Genomic DNA, 17305 nt, shown 5'->3' on the forward strand with positions numbered 1-17305 from the left:
ACATTCCACCTGGGTATACCTGACCTCACGGAGACATTCCAACTGTACATACCTGACCTCACGGAGACATTCCAACTGGGTATACCTGACCTCACGGAGATATTCCAACTGTATATACCTGACCTCACGGAGACATACCAACTGTATATACCTGACCTCACGGAGACATACCAACTGTATATACCTGACCTCACGGAGACATTCCACCTGGGTATACCTGACCTCACGGAGACATTCCAACTGTATATACCCGACCTCACGGAGACATTCCACCTGGGTATACCTGAACTCACGGAGACATTCCAACTGTACATACCTGACCTCACGGAGACATTCCAACAGGGTATACCTGACCTCACGGAGATATTCCAACTGTATATACCTGACCTCACGGAGACATTCAAACTGTATATACCTGACCTCACGGAGACATACCAACTGAATATACCTGACCTCACGGAGACATTCCACCTGTATATACCTGACCTCACGGAGACATACCAACTGTATATACCTGACCTCACGGAGACATTCCAACTGTATATACCTGACCTCACGGAGATATTCCAACTGGGTATACTTGACCTCACGGAGACATACCAACTGTATATACCTGACCTCACGGAGACATTCCAACTGTATTTACCTGACCTCACGGAGACATACCAACTGTATATACCTGACCTCACGGAGACATTCCAACTGTATATACCTGACCTCACGGAGACATACCAACTGTATATACCTGACCTCACGGAGACATTCCAACTGTATATACCTGACCTCACGGAGACATACCAACTGAGTATACCTGACCTCACGGAGACATTCCAACTGTATATGACTGACCTCACGGAGACATACCAACTGTATATACCTGACCTCACGGAGACATTCCAACTGTATATACCTGACCTCACGGAGACATACCAACTGAGTATACCTGACCTCACGGAGACATTCCAACTGTATATACCTGACCTCACGGAGACATACCAACTGTATATACCTGACCTCACGGAGACATTCCACCTGTATATACCTGACCTCACGGAGACATACCAACTGTATATACCTGACCTCACGGAGACATTCCAACTGTATATACCTGACCTTACGGAGACATTCCAACTGGGTATACTTGACCTCACGGAGACATACCAACTGTATATACCTGACCTCACGGAGACATTCCAACTGTATATACCTGACCTCACGGAGACATACCAACTGTATATACCTGACCTCACGGAGACATTCCACCTGGGTATACCTGACCTCACGGAGACATTCCAACTGTACATACCTGACCTCACGGAGACATTCCAACTGAGTATACCTGACCTCACGGAGACATACCAACTGTATATACCTGACCTCATTCAAACGCTGCCGTGGAATGGTGTGTAGATAATCAATATGTAACTCGAAGTATTCAGTTTGTCGTCTGCATGATTAACCAATATTTCAAATGATTCTTCGAAATGGTATGGCGCCTCATTATATGCTTCTACTAATGTTTAAGTAAATGAATCACTTAAGTGTGTAGTCGTTTTAGAATGCAACATCAGTCTTTTCAATCCTTCTGACTCGTAATATGTTGTGTGCAAAAATAAATGACCTACAGGTAATATACTTTCATTATGTCAGGGTATTTTCTTTAATCTATTTTCTTTTTATCTTAACGCATTAAATAATCCCTTTTTACATGAACGCATAATTGATAATTATATTTAATATTTGTTTACTCTGTGTTACGTTGTTCGTAACGCTCAACTGCTGAGGTAGGTTGTGGTCCTTCGTTCCTATAACCACGTGCTAAGCTTGTATGTGCACCTAGTCTTGCCATTTTATCAAAATGAACGGTGATAATTGATCTTTAGAATGTATATATATATATATATATAAGGTGAACTTAATGAAATCGCAGATATCAATGTTTATTTGTGTTGTATTTGTACAAGAAATTATAAAATCAGCACTCGTTTATAGTATTGACATCTGTTAAAAGCTTTGAATGCAAGTTACATACTTTTTTTATTTATTGCTACTGAATAATTAAGGGGCTCGCCGTATCAAGTTCAAACTAGAATGGGAGACTAGAATAATAAACCACAGTGAATAAAACCACACTTATTCTACGTCAAAACTATATTCTGAACACGAGTTTGACATCTTCGTAACATATTATTGACGACTTGCACACTGGGCGTCCAAGAGCTTACATTAGTGTAAAATTAGAAACAAAATACACGCCAAAATTGTAACAATAGATACAAAATAAAGCAATACGAATGCATATAAGTGTACATATTCATTGCAATATAGTGAACAATCAAACAACATCCCCAAAGTTATGCTATCGCAATGTATGATAGAACATAAAACAAGTGAACCAATGACTTTAAAAGTGGCTGACATGTTGCCACGATCTGGCAGCCTTATCTTTTGTCAATTGTGCTGATAAACAACGCTTTCGCTACGCATTTATACCAGGAACTTGCTGTAATATCAGCATTGCAAATCTTTATTAGCGCATCACTGAAACGAGGCGTCTTTTTTAAAACGTGCGTCAGGAATTGCATATTCGAGGCCGAGTTTAAAAATCGTTTAATAAATTTCTTTTATTCAACGTCTAATGAAGAAATGTTTGAAACATGACACACAAACAAGATGATCAACAGCTTTTGTACTTGTTAGGAATTTATTTCTAAAACATGGCGTCATTATTTATTTATAATTTATTTATAATTCGAAAGCGTAGCAGACAACATTTCAGATGTCTGGAGTTACCCTTTAATGTAACGACACGGTTATTACTTGAAAAATATATATTATAAAGCTCTTATATTTGCTTAATATTTATAGTTTGGTCAACAACAGGCAAAATCATAATGCAAATTCAATTTGAATATTGTTCAAGACTTGATTTAGACATAAACAGGTTAATTCATTCTTGTAGTGCATCATCCCGTTTAATTTTAGTGTCAATATTAGTTGCATGTGGCCCTAGCACATGTACCGGAAGTTTATGTCCAGTGAAATTCTGTTGAAAAGTTTTTCTGCTGAGAAATGAAAGTTATTCGCCCTAGATGTCTAGGGTAATTCAAGCACACTTTCTTATAAAACTGTTCCGGGGCCTGATCGACCCTAACTGTGCTCACATATTGAAATGAACGTCGACATAATCTGCTAAAAATATTTGAAGAATGGAAGAATGGAACTACTGTCAGTATTGACCATCAAATTGCGTAAACACGTATCAAAGAATTGCTTTTTAAATTACCTATTCTTGATTTTTTTTAAAAGGTAATGCCATTCACAACGGTCTTTTAATCATTTTCACTACTTTGCAGTATTCCTGCAAGTCAAATCCAATACCTTATAATATAATTGGTTATATTTCATCCCAATTGTAATTTCCAAAACCAGGGCAAATGTCATAGGATAAGCCTCGGTAATCTTCTTCCCACTGGGACATTTATAAACCAAAAGCAACACTCAACAATGTATTATTCTATTATTAACTTCGGGTATTGTTTACTGTTGGCAACAAATAAATCATAATAATGTAACTGTAATACAAACTTCTTAAATATGATAACAGATAAGTAAATAAAAGTAGCATTTTAATGAAAGGTATCTGCATATCATTCGTATGTCAATATACTATAAATACTATCTATTTCTATCAAAACTTCATCATTTCAACAAATATAACGTACAATCGTTTATTTTTATTTATAAAACTTTGAACTAAACACGTGAGTAAAAATACAGCGTCGACAGTCGATCGACCTTTATGAGATCCGAATGGGGCGTCCGAAATAATATTATTGTTAAAAAATAATTTCGAAAAGCAACTAACTTGAGTAATACCCCTATAATTGTTAACATCATTTACACCACCTTTTTATGCAATGGTACAATATTCCCTTCTGTCCATTTATCCGGATACAAAACAGCTGAGTTAACTTAATATAGTTTTCCTCCCTAATATGTAAGTTACTTTTGATTTTATTATATAACTTGTTTCTTCATTCACACAAATTAATCGATTTCAACATCTATGCCGTCTTGTGATCTCATATGTGGCTTGTTATTTATAGAGGAGCAAAGACAGCTTAATTTTTCGTTAACTTTATTTACATAAATATAAAAATCGGAAAAAATACGTATCATAAAAGTATAATTATAATAATATCTGTTAAAGGTAAGTGTAAGTTTACCATGCGACAACAAAACAAAAGTGTATGGTATAAAAGCTAATCGTCGTCTCCTCCTCCGCCACCACAACTACTTCCACATCCACCTCCACCACCCCCACAAGAGCTTCCTCCTCCCGCGCTTCCGCAAGCTGCACTACTGCTAAAACCTCCGCCGTAGCCACCAAAATCTCCTCCGTCATACCCACCATATCCACCTCCCACATCTTCACCTCCGTAAATAGCTCCAACTTCATCACCTCCATAAATCCCTCCACATGATTCATCTCCAGGAAGGTCATCCCAGTCAGTACACATATCATCGACGTCAGACATATCAAACTGTTCATTTACTCCATTGTCATCAAAACCGTGGTCATCATTGCCGAAATCTTCATCTTCGTGGTCATCATTGCCATGTTCATCATCGTCTTTTCCATCATCATCCGAATAATTACGTGAACGGACATGTTTTCCTTTACGATCGCTTGTGCGTTTTAACGGTTTGTTTCGAATGTAGTAATTCGACGGTGTGTTATGCAAAATTCCTGCCGCCCTGAAAAACGTCAGGTCATCTGGTATTCTAATTGTATTCCGTTTCCCGTTGGAATTGACTTTCGGTTGAAGTTCATGTCCTTCCGTCCAATCTTTTGGCCGCGGGACACAGAACACGTGGAGAAGCGCAACGGAAAAGGTAAGGGCAATGTTTTCGGGAACCTCAGTAGTTGAAGAGATGTTGACATGGTCATGGTTGAAGTCTGCTTCTAGGTCATCTAATTTGATAGAACATTTTGCGTCTTGAGAGTAATCGAAGGAACAGCTCATGTGTTGAAGAGAATTTGCAGGGCCATTTTTATACAAATTAACTAGCAGAGCACCTGGATCTCCCTTCACACCACCGACCATCTTACGTCCAACTAAAATACAAAAAATAGATGTAACATCCAAGCACATGATATATTATATCGATATTAATATTTTAAAAGAAATATTTAAATAAACACAACATCATTTTTGTCATTATAATGTTATTGATAAAAACTATAAAGATGTTAATCTTGGGTTATATGTAATGATAATGATATATACGAGCAAAACTGCCATCATCCTTGAATAATTATATACAGGGCGAGCAAAAGGGTGTTTATCCGTAACATAAATTGATTTAATTCAAACTAAAAACAGTTCAAACATCATGCAAACAGAACACCGCTTTGTCAGAACGTTTTGGAGCTTGATTGAAAGAGTTTTAGTAGAACACGAATTGAAAATTACAGGTTTACGCATTCAAGACAAACATTTCCACATTTAAACGGTGACTTATGTGTTCATAAGATTGTTGAATGTGTCCTTCGATCTAATGACCGCCTTACCCCCCCCCCCCACCATTCTGGGATTATTGTGGGGGAAATATCGACAAACCGACAGACAGACAATCCGACAAGAAGGCGTCATCGACTGATCATGATCAACTTTCCACCGACGCTTGATGGTCCTTAGACAAACAGTTTGCGAGTTATTTTGCAGAAACAAATTTTTATAAGACTGCTGTCTACTCCATTGACCTTTGACCTACTAACAAAGGAATGAAAATTGGCCTTTAATGATGATTGATCCTACGGTCTAATCGAGTGTTTGCGCTTACGGGATTTTCATAAGACAAGCCTGCTGACTGTGACTTTGATATTTGACCTGCCATTAATCTCATTACACACCATCTACCTTGCAAGGTACACCGGTCACGTTTCATTGCCTTAGGTGAATCTGTTTTTCATGATCTTTCGCCAGACGGAGAGACAGACAGAATGACACACGGACAGACAGACAAACATACGGACGGACAGACGGTCATACAGAGAGACAGAACACAATTTTTCTCATACACTAGTCAAGGGAAAGAGACATAAAACAGACAGACAAACAGACATACACACACACAGAGACAGACATATAGACAGACAGACAGACAGACAGACAGACAGACAGACAGACAGACAGACAGACAGACAGACAGACAGACAGACAGACAGACAGACAGACACTACTGATATTTGCATACTTATTCCAAAATGGGTCAAACTATTTAACTACCTCTGACACCGGGTTTGCCTTTTTTAAAACCATTCCACTCGCCAGTCACTATTCCCCAGTCACCGCCTGTGTTCTTGATCAACATTGCCCGCTGTCCTAACTTAGGGTTCAGTGCCGGTATTTTCATTTCTTGCTTCTTTATCTGGTTGTAAAAGGTGAACGTATTATGCTGAATTCATGCAAGCTGGAATTCTGACCCTACACCTTTCTAACTCTAATCAAAGAGTGAATTTAAAAGAACACATACATTATTTCAGACGGTGATCATGAAAACGTGTAATGGTAAAACACGCACAGTATCGAAGATGTGATTTGTTAAACTACAAAACTCTATTAGTACCTGTGTCTGTAAAGGAAGTTGTTCGGTACCAATCAAGTGAGATATTGCCAGCATGTGATCTTCGTGAAACACCTGCACAACTGAAGTCATCAGTGGAACACTATGAATAACACGGATTGTGAAGTGTCGATCAAGCTGTGCATACAACCTGCAAGTGCGTACAATGTACAGAAAAGAACAGAACAGAGCATTGACTTAGATACAATCATATAAACTGATGGTTATTCAACTAATGATCAAAAGGTGCGTTCGTACATATTGTAAAGAAAGAAGCTTACGCATATGTTAGAACTGCTATATATTAAAACATGACACAATACACATATCTATAGCAATATATACCTGTGTGTGGCTACGATACAAGAATTGTCAACTCCTCCAGGCAATTTATCAAATGGCACAGGACCCCAAAGTTGTCTGATATTCTCTGGGATGATTGCGTTAGTATACCCTCCGGGCGATAAATGCAGTTTAAGAGGTTTAGCTGTGATTTCCGTATGCTTAGCTTCTAATGTTACATCAAGACAACCAAGTCTAAAACACAAGGTGATGATCTTTGATACGTCGCCTTCAGTTTCCTTGTAGATTTCTTCAACGTTCAATGCATGTTTCATGGATCCTGTCTCCTCTTTGGACGTCATAATCAACGCAACACGGCGTTTTTCAGTTAGGACCAAAAACAATAGGTTACTACATGAAATGCCTTTGTTATCGGGGTATATATCAGGTAAACTTACATCCCATTCAAATGCATCTTCATCTATTTGAACTGCATTGCTGCTCTTCAAATGGAACAGATGGTTATCTGTGGTTTGACCATCTACTTCTCCAGACCAACAACCAATCATGAATGTCTTGGGTTTCCTTTTACTTCCGTTGTCTGACGTTGATCGTTTTGCAATCACCTTTTTAATCGAAACACAACAGTATTTTTCTGACATTTCAAAGATAGACTTTTTTGAAATTGTTTCAAGTGTCCCAACTGGCGGCTCTCCGCGATACATTGCCCCTGGTTTAACATATGATTCTCCATATAACTCCTTCCATTTGCGCTTAGTGACACGATCGCCGTTGCTCAGTTTTGATCCTTCGCTTCTGTCAGTAGTTGTGTCGTCGTGATTAAAATGGTAACCAAGTATGCTCTCTGTGTCCTTCTTGTATGCAAGCGGGTTTTTCATATGTGTGTGCCAGATAAGATCAATATCGTAACAAGGCACCAGATAATCGCCAACATTTTGTTTACGAAGGTAGAGAAACTTTTTGTATCTCTCTTCCGCCTGTAGCAGATATGTGAGGTCTTGGTAATGAGGCAGCGATACCTGATAGTAGAAACTAGACTGCCGCTGGACAGATGATAAAATATCAAATGACATTTTAGATTTAAAGTTTTCTAGCATCGTTTCATCGAACGTATCCGAGTAGTTGACGTTAAACGGTTCTTCTCCGTACAATCGTTGCCAATAAGAAGCGCTCTTTTTCAACAAAATGTGCCTTTCATAGCTGTTTCTTTCTTCATGGCTTATCACGGTTTCAACAATTGCCTTGCAGTCTGAAATTATACTCTTTGTAAGTATTGGACTTCCTACTCACTTTTACATTGTCAAACAAAAACTAATTAATTATTTAATTCGTTATGTGATTGCAAACAATAGTTTTAGTACCTGCACTACAATATGAAACACATATATATATTATTAGTCCTAACCTTCCACGTATGCCCTAGGAGTAAGCATGTGACAATGCCACACCCAGTGGATATCCAGAGGTGCACACAAAGTTTCGTCCGGATATTTAGCAGCTAAAGGCAGCCAGAATGTTTCGTACCTGAATTCCATAGAATAAACCTTTTCATAGTATTATTTATATTGTCTTATGGAAGTTATTGCAAATGTCCATTCAGCGTTCATTTATCATTGTTTAGACTATCGTGCTTAAATAAAGCATATTGTTCGATTTGCATTGTATAAATGGTCCCTTAATCATGTTCGCATTGAGAATAAAAAGACCCTGTTGTGTATATTTGTGTAGTCGATATGACATTGTTGATAATAAAAGGGATACAATGTATGCAGGCCTTGACTGCACCTTTAAAATAACTTCTCTTAGACCATGGTCAGTTCAATTATATACATATAATACACATGTTACAATTAATAGTAACATTTTACTATAGAAACACGTTCCCGGGATAATGATTATCGTCTCCGCCCGTGAGGTTATCACACCACGTCAGGGCGATTATGGCATAATTGCCTGACGAAGACGAGAACGTGCACACTGACGTCATTTTCACGAAAGTAAAAATGGCCGCAATACACTTGGTAGGAAAACATTTAAACATTATTAAAAGCTTTAAAGGGATTTAATTTGATAAAGAATTAAAGAAAATATGGTTGGCTCTCGACGATCGAGCGAAGAAAACAGAGGATTGAGTGCTAAGACTGGAGGATCGCGTAGATTCAGTAAACATGAGGACGGGCCTTGTCTCCAACAGGGTGGCGGTCCTGGAGATGCAGGGGGAGGAGTTGCGCGACGATCGCACATATATGAAGTCGCAATCTATGCGCAATGACCTTGTATGTACCAACATCCCCGATGACAACAGTAACGAAAACGAGAGAGCCGATGTCACCGAGAGGAAAATGCGACAACACCTGCAGGACGCCTTGAAGGTTTCCAAGGAGACGGTGGACAACATCCGGTTTGATCGTGTCCACAGGACACCGGGCCAGCAAATCAGGGGCAAAGTTTTAAAAGGGACGAATTTCCACATGTTCAAGCATTTTCCGAAGGAAGTGACGGACAAGCGGAGGGGAGCTGGTGAAGAGAATGAAAGAGGCCAGAACGGCGGAAAAAAGGCGTGTATTGTTAACGACACCCTTAATGTGGACGGTCGGCCGGTCAGGGACTAGGGGCACGCCGATGGTGAGCTGAATATCTTCTCCTGGAATGTGCACGGCCTTACTCGGGAGAAACAGCAATCGCTTGATTTTGTAAATATAGTTTCTAATTCGGATATATATTTCTTATATTAATCATGGTCTTATTATCATAGCAATGTTTCTTTAAATGGTTATACTTCACTGAATTGTTATCGCAAGTTTCAACATCGTAATGCTCGTAGGTGTAGTGGAGTTATTGACTTGTATTATAAGGATCACTTAAAAGATGGAATTGAAATTATTAGAAGTCAACATGATACAATTATTTGGTTAAAGCTAGATCATTCATATTTTAAGACCAAAGAAGATATTTATTTATGTAGTGTCTACTTATGGGGTGAAGAATTGCCAGCTTATAATGCTTTTAAAAATGTTGATTTATTTGACATGCTTGAAAACAATATATCTGAGTTCAGTGATTTAGGCTGTGAAGCTATTACTGGCGATTAAAATAGTAGAACTGGTATTAAAAACATGATTTTATTATACATGATAATGTTAATATTTCATTTAACGATTTATTTATGAACCAGACAGTACCCCTGTGCGGGCCTCTGTCGACATTGTAAATTAAAGTCACGGAATCAAGTTATTTGATTTATGTAAATCGTCATCGATACGCATTGTTAATGGTAGAGTGGGAAACCCAAATAGTTATACATAATTTTCAAATAATGGTTGTTCCGTTATAAATTATCTTTTGATGCATGAGCGAAACTGTTCAATGATTGGCGACTTCACTATTAGTCCATTCAATCAATGGAGTGACCACCCACCTTTGCATTTTAAACTGTTATGTAATTATATTACTCAAGAAGGATCAGAGGTAAAGTACAAATGGAACAACGAATATAGAGAACAGTTTCGTTCAGGAATTATTGGCTGTTTGCCACACTTCAATATCATTATTAATAATAATTGATAGCACTAGACAATCTGTAAATGATTTTTCAAATCTTATACGATCTGTTGCGGAGCCTTTATTCTCAAAATGTTATCATTATAGTAATAAACCTTATTTCTTTAAAAAAAGAATGACTGGTTTGACGCTGAATGTATTGAAGCGCATACTGTTTACTTACAGTCACTACGTGTATTTAATACCGGGATTAACTAAGTCTAAGGAAATTGAAAGAATCCATTTAAAGTTTTGTAAACGTTTGTTAAACGTTAGAAAAAATACATGTACAGCAAGTGTGTATGGAGAGCTTGGTAGATATCCTCTTTATGTACATAGATATGTTAGAATTATACAATATTGTTTAAAGGTTACAAATAGCGATGGCATTTTAATAAGTTGTGTATATAAATATGCATTATCGAACTGTAATTATAGAAAAACTAACTGGGTATCTAATGTTAAAAAGCTTTGGAGCCATAAAGGTTTTGCATACGTATTCAATAATTATTATATGATAAATGAAAGGTACTTTTTATTTGAATTTAAAACAAGAATAATTAATTGTTTTAAGCAAGAATGGTATAGATCCCTTGATAGCCAAGTTTTATTTTTATATAAGGAATTGAGGACTACTTTTGTGTATGAAGATTATTTGGATTTATTACCCATCAAAGCTTAGAACTATTTTTCTGTAGACTTAGACTTTCTGCACACCCGTTAAGGATTCAAACGGGTAGATATAATCGTAATCGTATACAACGTGAAGAAAGATATTGTTTAGGCTGTAACTCAAGAGATATAGAAGATGAATTTCATTTTATTTGTATTTGTACACGTTTTGAAACTATGAGAAAGAAATACATAAAACGGTATTATTATTTACGTCGGTCTGTTTTTAAGTTCATTGAACCGTTAAACACAAGCAATAAACAAGAACTTATAAAACTATCCTAATTCGTCAAACAAACTCTGAGTATGAGAAGATCAACGTTAAATATTGATTTTTAAATATTATAGTTTTATTCATCTTCACCTGATTTGAATATATACTTTTTAATGTATTTATGATTCTATTGCATAGAATGTATAACCTATGTCATACCGTGTGTTTGTTTACTTATCATTCATTTGTGGTTAAGAAGATGATGTCCTTTGTACAAGTGTTAATAAAATATCTGTTCTGTTCTGTTCTGTTCTGATTAAAATGGAACTATCGGTGCAATAATAGTGAAATAAGTTTTACCAATAATGGCACATTCCGTGTTCCAGTAACGAGTACTACCCGAAACCGTACCGGATGTTTATATTCGGTAAAGGTCATGAAGCAGTGAGACAAGGACATGTTTTGTTGAATCGTTTTTTTTACTTTATTCGCTGAGAAATGTTTATTATTCCAGCGAAATGGCTAGGGTCATTCAAGCCGAGATTCTTATGAAACTCATTGGCTTGATCGACCCTGATCGAGCTGTGTTTGGCTATTGAAATGAACATCACAATCAGCTGATGTAAACAGGAAATATTTTTAAAGAAATCTTTTGCTATTTTGATTTCCATGCTAATTATATGCAGTATGGACATACCACTTTTTTGTTACGTCACATTTTGTGATAACGTGACGCAAAATACCGCTCGATTCGGAAATGATTATCGCCGTAAGTTTGTTAATTTCATATCATTTTTTTTTTTTATAAAACCAAGCGAAAAATTGTTCACTATACTCGGATACTGAGCGATATGTTGAGCAATTTTTAGTTGTTGTTTTTTTTAACAAAATAAAAACATTTAATATTTCTATGTAGTGTGTGCCTCATTTGTAGGTATGAATATATCCTGGGGATAGAATACGCATTCCGAGACTTCCGTTTTAAGGCAAACATGGTGAATATATACATGTATAAACAACTTTTTAGACCAGAAACGTAATTTTTCGCCATAACAAACAATAGTTTGTATATTATCAGCAATTGCCCACGATTTTTGAAAAACTAAAAATTGCTCAACATATCGCTCAGTAACCGGGTAAACTGTACATATTCCGCTTAGCCTCCGCTAGGTTTTATAAAAAATAATAAGTAATTTACAAACTTACGGCGATAATCATTTCCGAATCGAGCGGAATTTTGCTTCACGTCATAACAAAATGTGTCGTTATAAACCACGTGGTATGTCTACACTGATATGACATATCCTTCATTATTCCATAAAATCATGTTTTTAAATCCATTCGAAATCAGCGACAAATGACAAAACAAATGTATTATACCGGCTTATACATGGTTGACCATGGCTTTTGGTTGATAATTGCCCCAGTGAAAATAATTGCATCCACTTGGGCAATTATCAACCAAAAGCCATGGTCAACCATGTATTATTCTATAAATAATGTGATGACATTGGTCAGGTAATCTGTGTGCAAAGGATTTCCCTCTATGATGAAAGTTTGAGAAGTTTAATGCAAGCTTTCTGTTATGTTGTCCATGTTTAGGAAACCAATTTAGTCAGTATTGTTTCATTTGTTTGCAATGTGTTGAAGATGTTAACTTGCATTTGGTGGATTTACTGGAATGAATTTTGTATTTTTGTGGTTTGAGACTTTTGGGGATTGTTTTCAATAATAACATTCCTTTCAAATTGTTATTTATTTTTAATGTTGCCTTCATGACATTTGGTTTTCAGTCATAACCAGAGTTAACAACATTCACTGTTTAAGTTGAGAGTGAGAGAGCAAAGAGTTAAGTCCCTTAGATTTGGTAGGTGATAAATATGAACTGTGTTTGATTATAATATGTGTGTACTATATGTCATTGTATGTTTTTATACGTTTAACGCATCTAGGCAATTACTTTAAGTTTATATCTAATATATGTAATATCATATATATGCAACAGATATATTATAAGAATTCTTCAATATTACAAGAATAGTTATATGTCTTGTACTAAACTTTGTCAACGTTTTCTATTTTCAGAACGTGTTATCTTTTATATATCGAGTGATATCATCTTTATTAAAATGCTGAAATGGCGCAATAAAGGATGGGCATACTAGAAAACCTGGGCTGGACTTGTAGGCTGGGCTTGTCGGCTGGGCTCGTGGGATGGGCCCATGGACTTTGTTGTTTTCTTATCTTGGGTCATGACCTGGAATTGTTTATTTGTATTTCTGATCTTCATACAGCAGTCGAAGGCGGCTAAAACATTAAGAGGTCAGCTAAGGAGATGATACCTTGTTTTTAATCCCAGAGGGTATTTGGAAGAGTTATAAGTGATAAGGCTCAAATTCGGTGAGGTCATTTATTACCTGTTCAAATATACAGAGTTTAACAATATTTTGTTATTAAAAGAAGTTCATTTATATATTTTGTTGTGCGGCATGACTTTTATTGTACGTTCATCAGCACCAATATTTTTCCCACCAAATATTGTGTTAGAGTACAGCTTATGATGACTTATATCTCACTTTGGCATTATTCGATTAAAAAATAAATAATCCCTGTTATTAATTAACTTTTTTCAGAAAGCCACATACTCTGCATTTCCTTGGTAAAGGGCATATCTGAGCCTAATTGATTCCACTCTTGTTGAGCATCATCACTTTAAGGTTTCAGTTTAATATATGTATACAGATACTAAAAGATAAAAAAAAATCACGTTTATTGAAAGATAAAAAAAATGTGTAAGTGATATGCTTAACATACCCAGCTCCCAAAGCCCAACCCATGTTTTCAAGTATGCCGAACTCACATTTCCCCTAAGTATTAGAATTGTCGCGAAATGGACAGAAGCAAGATTTAAATACCTGTAAACAGCCCGTCTTATATTCTGCAAATCATAGAGATGTCTGTTTTGATCCACTTCCCTTAAGAATTCAATCAAATGGATCGCTTGGGTAACGAGATTATTTTGGTCGTCGTTCAGGCAAAGCTTCTTCGCCTTTTCCGCTGAAGATCCCATTTCCTTTCAAATTTTAATTCACCTGAAACATATACAAACTCCTCCTTTTTAACTCTCCAACATCACTGTTATAATCCTAGAAAGATATAATCAAGAAATATACTATTGTTGAAGAGATGTTCTCGCAAGCACAAAAATATCTAATTGTCTTTTAACAAGAAAGAAAAGACAAAATAATGTATTCATCGGGAAGGCAGGACACCATACACACGAGCTAGAATCGCTTTTTTAATCGAAAAAAGGGAAGATTCGGTTTAAAAGAAATTGTTCGCCGACAGCAGTAGTGTTTGAATCGCTGCTAACTTCCCTTTGCTATAACGCATAAATATACTGATCAATCGGACAGAACACAGAACCACGGAACTCATCGGTTTCTTTACTACAGAAAAGCTTATGAGTTGTCAGTTGAAAGTTATTATTTAACTTAAAACAAAACAATCTTACATTTTCAATAATCCCGATTAATAGAAACACTCGATAATATCCCAATCAGCTTAATAATGGCACTTTGGTTTCCTTAAGTAATCTATACGTTCTATGTGCACCAAATGTATTTGATTAACAGTACAATCCAAGGTATAGAGCTGCTATTGAAATGGATGTTTAGCTAGACAGTAGTGCATCTTCGCGGTTGAAAGAGTAAAGCTATTTGGAGATAAGCCAACTTCATATAACTATTCGCATACCTGAACTGGCTTTGACCTCGTTCAACTGCTTCGCTATATTCGCTCCAGATAATATTGGGTCAATACAATTTATAGAGCTTTTTATATTATGGCAAAGATGTTATTAATACTAGCATAAATATTCAGCTACGAAACGTAAGTGTAATCTATCATTTTAGAATTAAGCGTGCACTGTGGCTTATCAACATATTTGCGGTTCGTGACGAAAATCTTCAAATTTAGTACGGACAGTGTTTACCAAAATTTACCCAAATAATAATAATGATACGTTTCTAGTGGCGGAGCCTCGAATTCTTAACAGGGGTTGGGCACAACCGTCAAACCCACTCAAAGCTTAATTTCACTGAGGCATTGAAATGGCACGTATAAAATACATTTCAAGCCTTCATTCAAGAATTATTTTATACATCTTTAAAAGTGGATATACTATTAAAAGAAAACCTATATGTATATTCATATATCAGCGTTTAATATTGTTAAGAGGTATCAATTTAAGGATTAAAGTAGGTGTTTTAGGGCTCATTTGTCGGCAAACTGGGGGGGGGGGGGCGGGTCCTTGTCCCGCCCCGCTAGGACCGTCACTTGGACTCCAAAATAAAAGTAAATGGCTAAGAAAATGTGCGTGATGTTGAAAACACAAACAACCGAAACTCGCTATGTCAAACTCTGTTATCTCGATGTTCTGGATGTGTCGATTTTTTTCGATTTTTTTTTTGGTTAAGTTAAACACTTTCAGTATTTCGGTTACAACGAATGTTCGCTATCTCGAAGTTTTTTCCCAATGACTTCGACATAGTGATTTTTGACTGTACTACTACGCGGGAAACTAATCTAATTTGTCGCTCGATAAAAGTTATCTCTTGTTATTTACTCAAACAGGACCGTTTAACATTGACACCGATCAAGACACGTTAATATGTGTGCTTATGTTGCATTTCTTGTTTTTACGGAGAATGCAAATAATGGTCGTTGATAACAAAGAACATTCAGTTTGTCGTCTGCAGTGGAAAAAGAATAAGACCTTGTCAATTATATTAAGAAATACTTGACGTTGTACATGGCAATTGTGGTTTGGGGTATTTCTGGAAACATTGACTTTATCTATTTAAAGAATATCAAAGGACTGAATGGCCATATTAAAGTGTTCAAGCTAAGTGTCGACAAACAGTGATACGATTTCTCATTATTCGCGGTCAAGAGGGATTCATGTTTGCAATTTACAACGGGGATGTGAAATTGGATAAAAAAATATGCAAAAAAATATTTTTGTTTCATAACAACTCTCGTTCAACTTTACTTAAGTTCTGTGGAGAAGAACACTTTTGATGTGTGTAAAGACTTCCATGAACAGCATATAACGGCATTTGACATGAATATGCTTTAAGGTTTGAACGAGAAATCGAACCGTGGCGACTATAAATTCATTGTTAGATTTAAATCCCCGCCCGTCACCCATTTTTCCGGCGTTTCTTAGATGTTATTGATATAAATAAAATGTTGAACTAGGTTCTATTTTTGCTTATCGGTCCAGTACTGTCCGGGAACGGCGTTTATTCATACCTACAGTGACGTTGTGTTACGATCGTGTTCGTGGTTCGTCCTAAACACATGTATATAGTCCATTGTGCAAGAAGAAAGAGCACCAACGCTTATGAAACGGTGAAACAGTCATCCAATATAAATATAAAAAAGTATCATATCATCCAATTAATTTATATTGGCATTTTCGCTGTGTTTTTTCAGTTTGGCTGGTCTCCGGTAATACGAGTTTGTTATGTTAGAAATATCCATCACTTTCTACGAAAACGAGTTATGTATACGTTGTGCTAGTAAGTAAATATTTCAGAATATACAGGTATATTCCGAAAAATAGTTTATTCACTTGACAAAGTGCAAGAACGCGTTAATTGACGAATTGAATATAACTGATTAACTGATTATCCTACTCGCAGGCCGAATCGATTATACACCACTGAATTTTATCGGTGATAGTGGGTAAGTAAGCTATTATATATATATACCCGCGCTGGGACCAGGATCATTCGGCTAGTCCTCCGATAAGAGTGTTCGTCATTTTAGGTTTTCGGAGCATAGTGCACAAACAGAATATAGCCCTGGTTAGAGCTTTCCTGATTCTGTAATGTACACTACTGTATAGCACTGTCACACGGGACCCCCATTTAACGT

At 36.5% G+C, this 17305-nt stretch overlaps 1 protein-coding gene across 1 annotated transcript; it reads right to left on the reverse strand.

The window, feature by feature from the left end:
- Window positions 1-4086: 4086 nt before the first annotated feature.
- Window positions 4087-15011, reverse strand: LOC128239039 (uncharacterized). Its single transcript, XM_052955471.1, has 7 exons — window positions 14877-15011; window positions 14278-14454; window positions 8342-8460; window positions 6979-8185; window positions 6637-6784; window positions 6297-6438; window positions 4087-5122 (listed from the first exon to the last, which is right to left on the reverse strand). Exons 2-7 carry the CDS (start codon window positions 14430-14432, stop codon window positions 4266-4268), a joined length of 2628 nt encoding a protein of 875 aa, XP_052811431.1. The 5' UTR covers window positions 14433-14454; window positions 14877-15011; the 3' UTR covers window positions 4087-4265.
- Between the last annotated feature and the right edge of the window lie 2294 nt (window positions 15012-17305).

The sequence above is a fragment of the Mya arenaria genome, chromosome 6 (assembly GCF_026914265.1).
Source record: "Mya arenaria isolate MELC-2E11 chromosome 6, ASM2691426v1".
Taxonomy (NCBI): domain Eukaryota; kingdom Metazoa; phylum Mollusca; class Bivalvia; order Myida; family Myidae; genus Mya; species Mya arenaria.

Bases quoted from the DNA above. Each gene is read 5' to 3' on its own strand.
- LOC128239039 (XM_052955471.1), bottom strand. From the start codon at position 14,432: ATGGGATCTTCAGCGGAAAAGGCGAAGAAGCTTTGCCTGAACGACGAC. The intron at 8,186-8,341 runs GTTAGGACTAAT...GTATAATTTCAG, and splicing joins TCCTAGGGCATACGTGGAAG to ACTGCAAGGCAATTGTTGAA. The intron at 6,785-6,978 runs GTATATATTGCT...ACGCACTTGCAG, and splicing joins TGTATCGTAGCCACACACAG to GTTGTATGCACAGCTTGATC.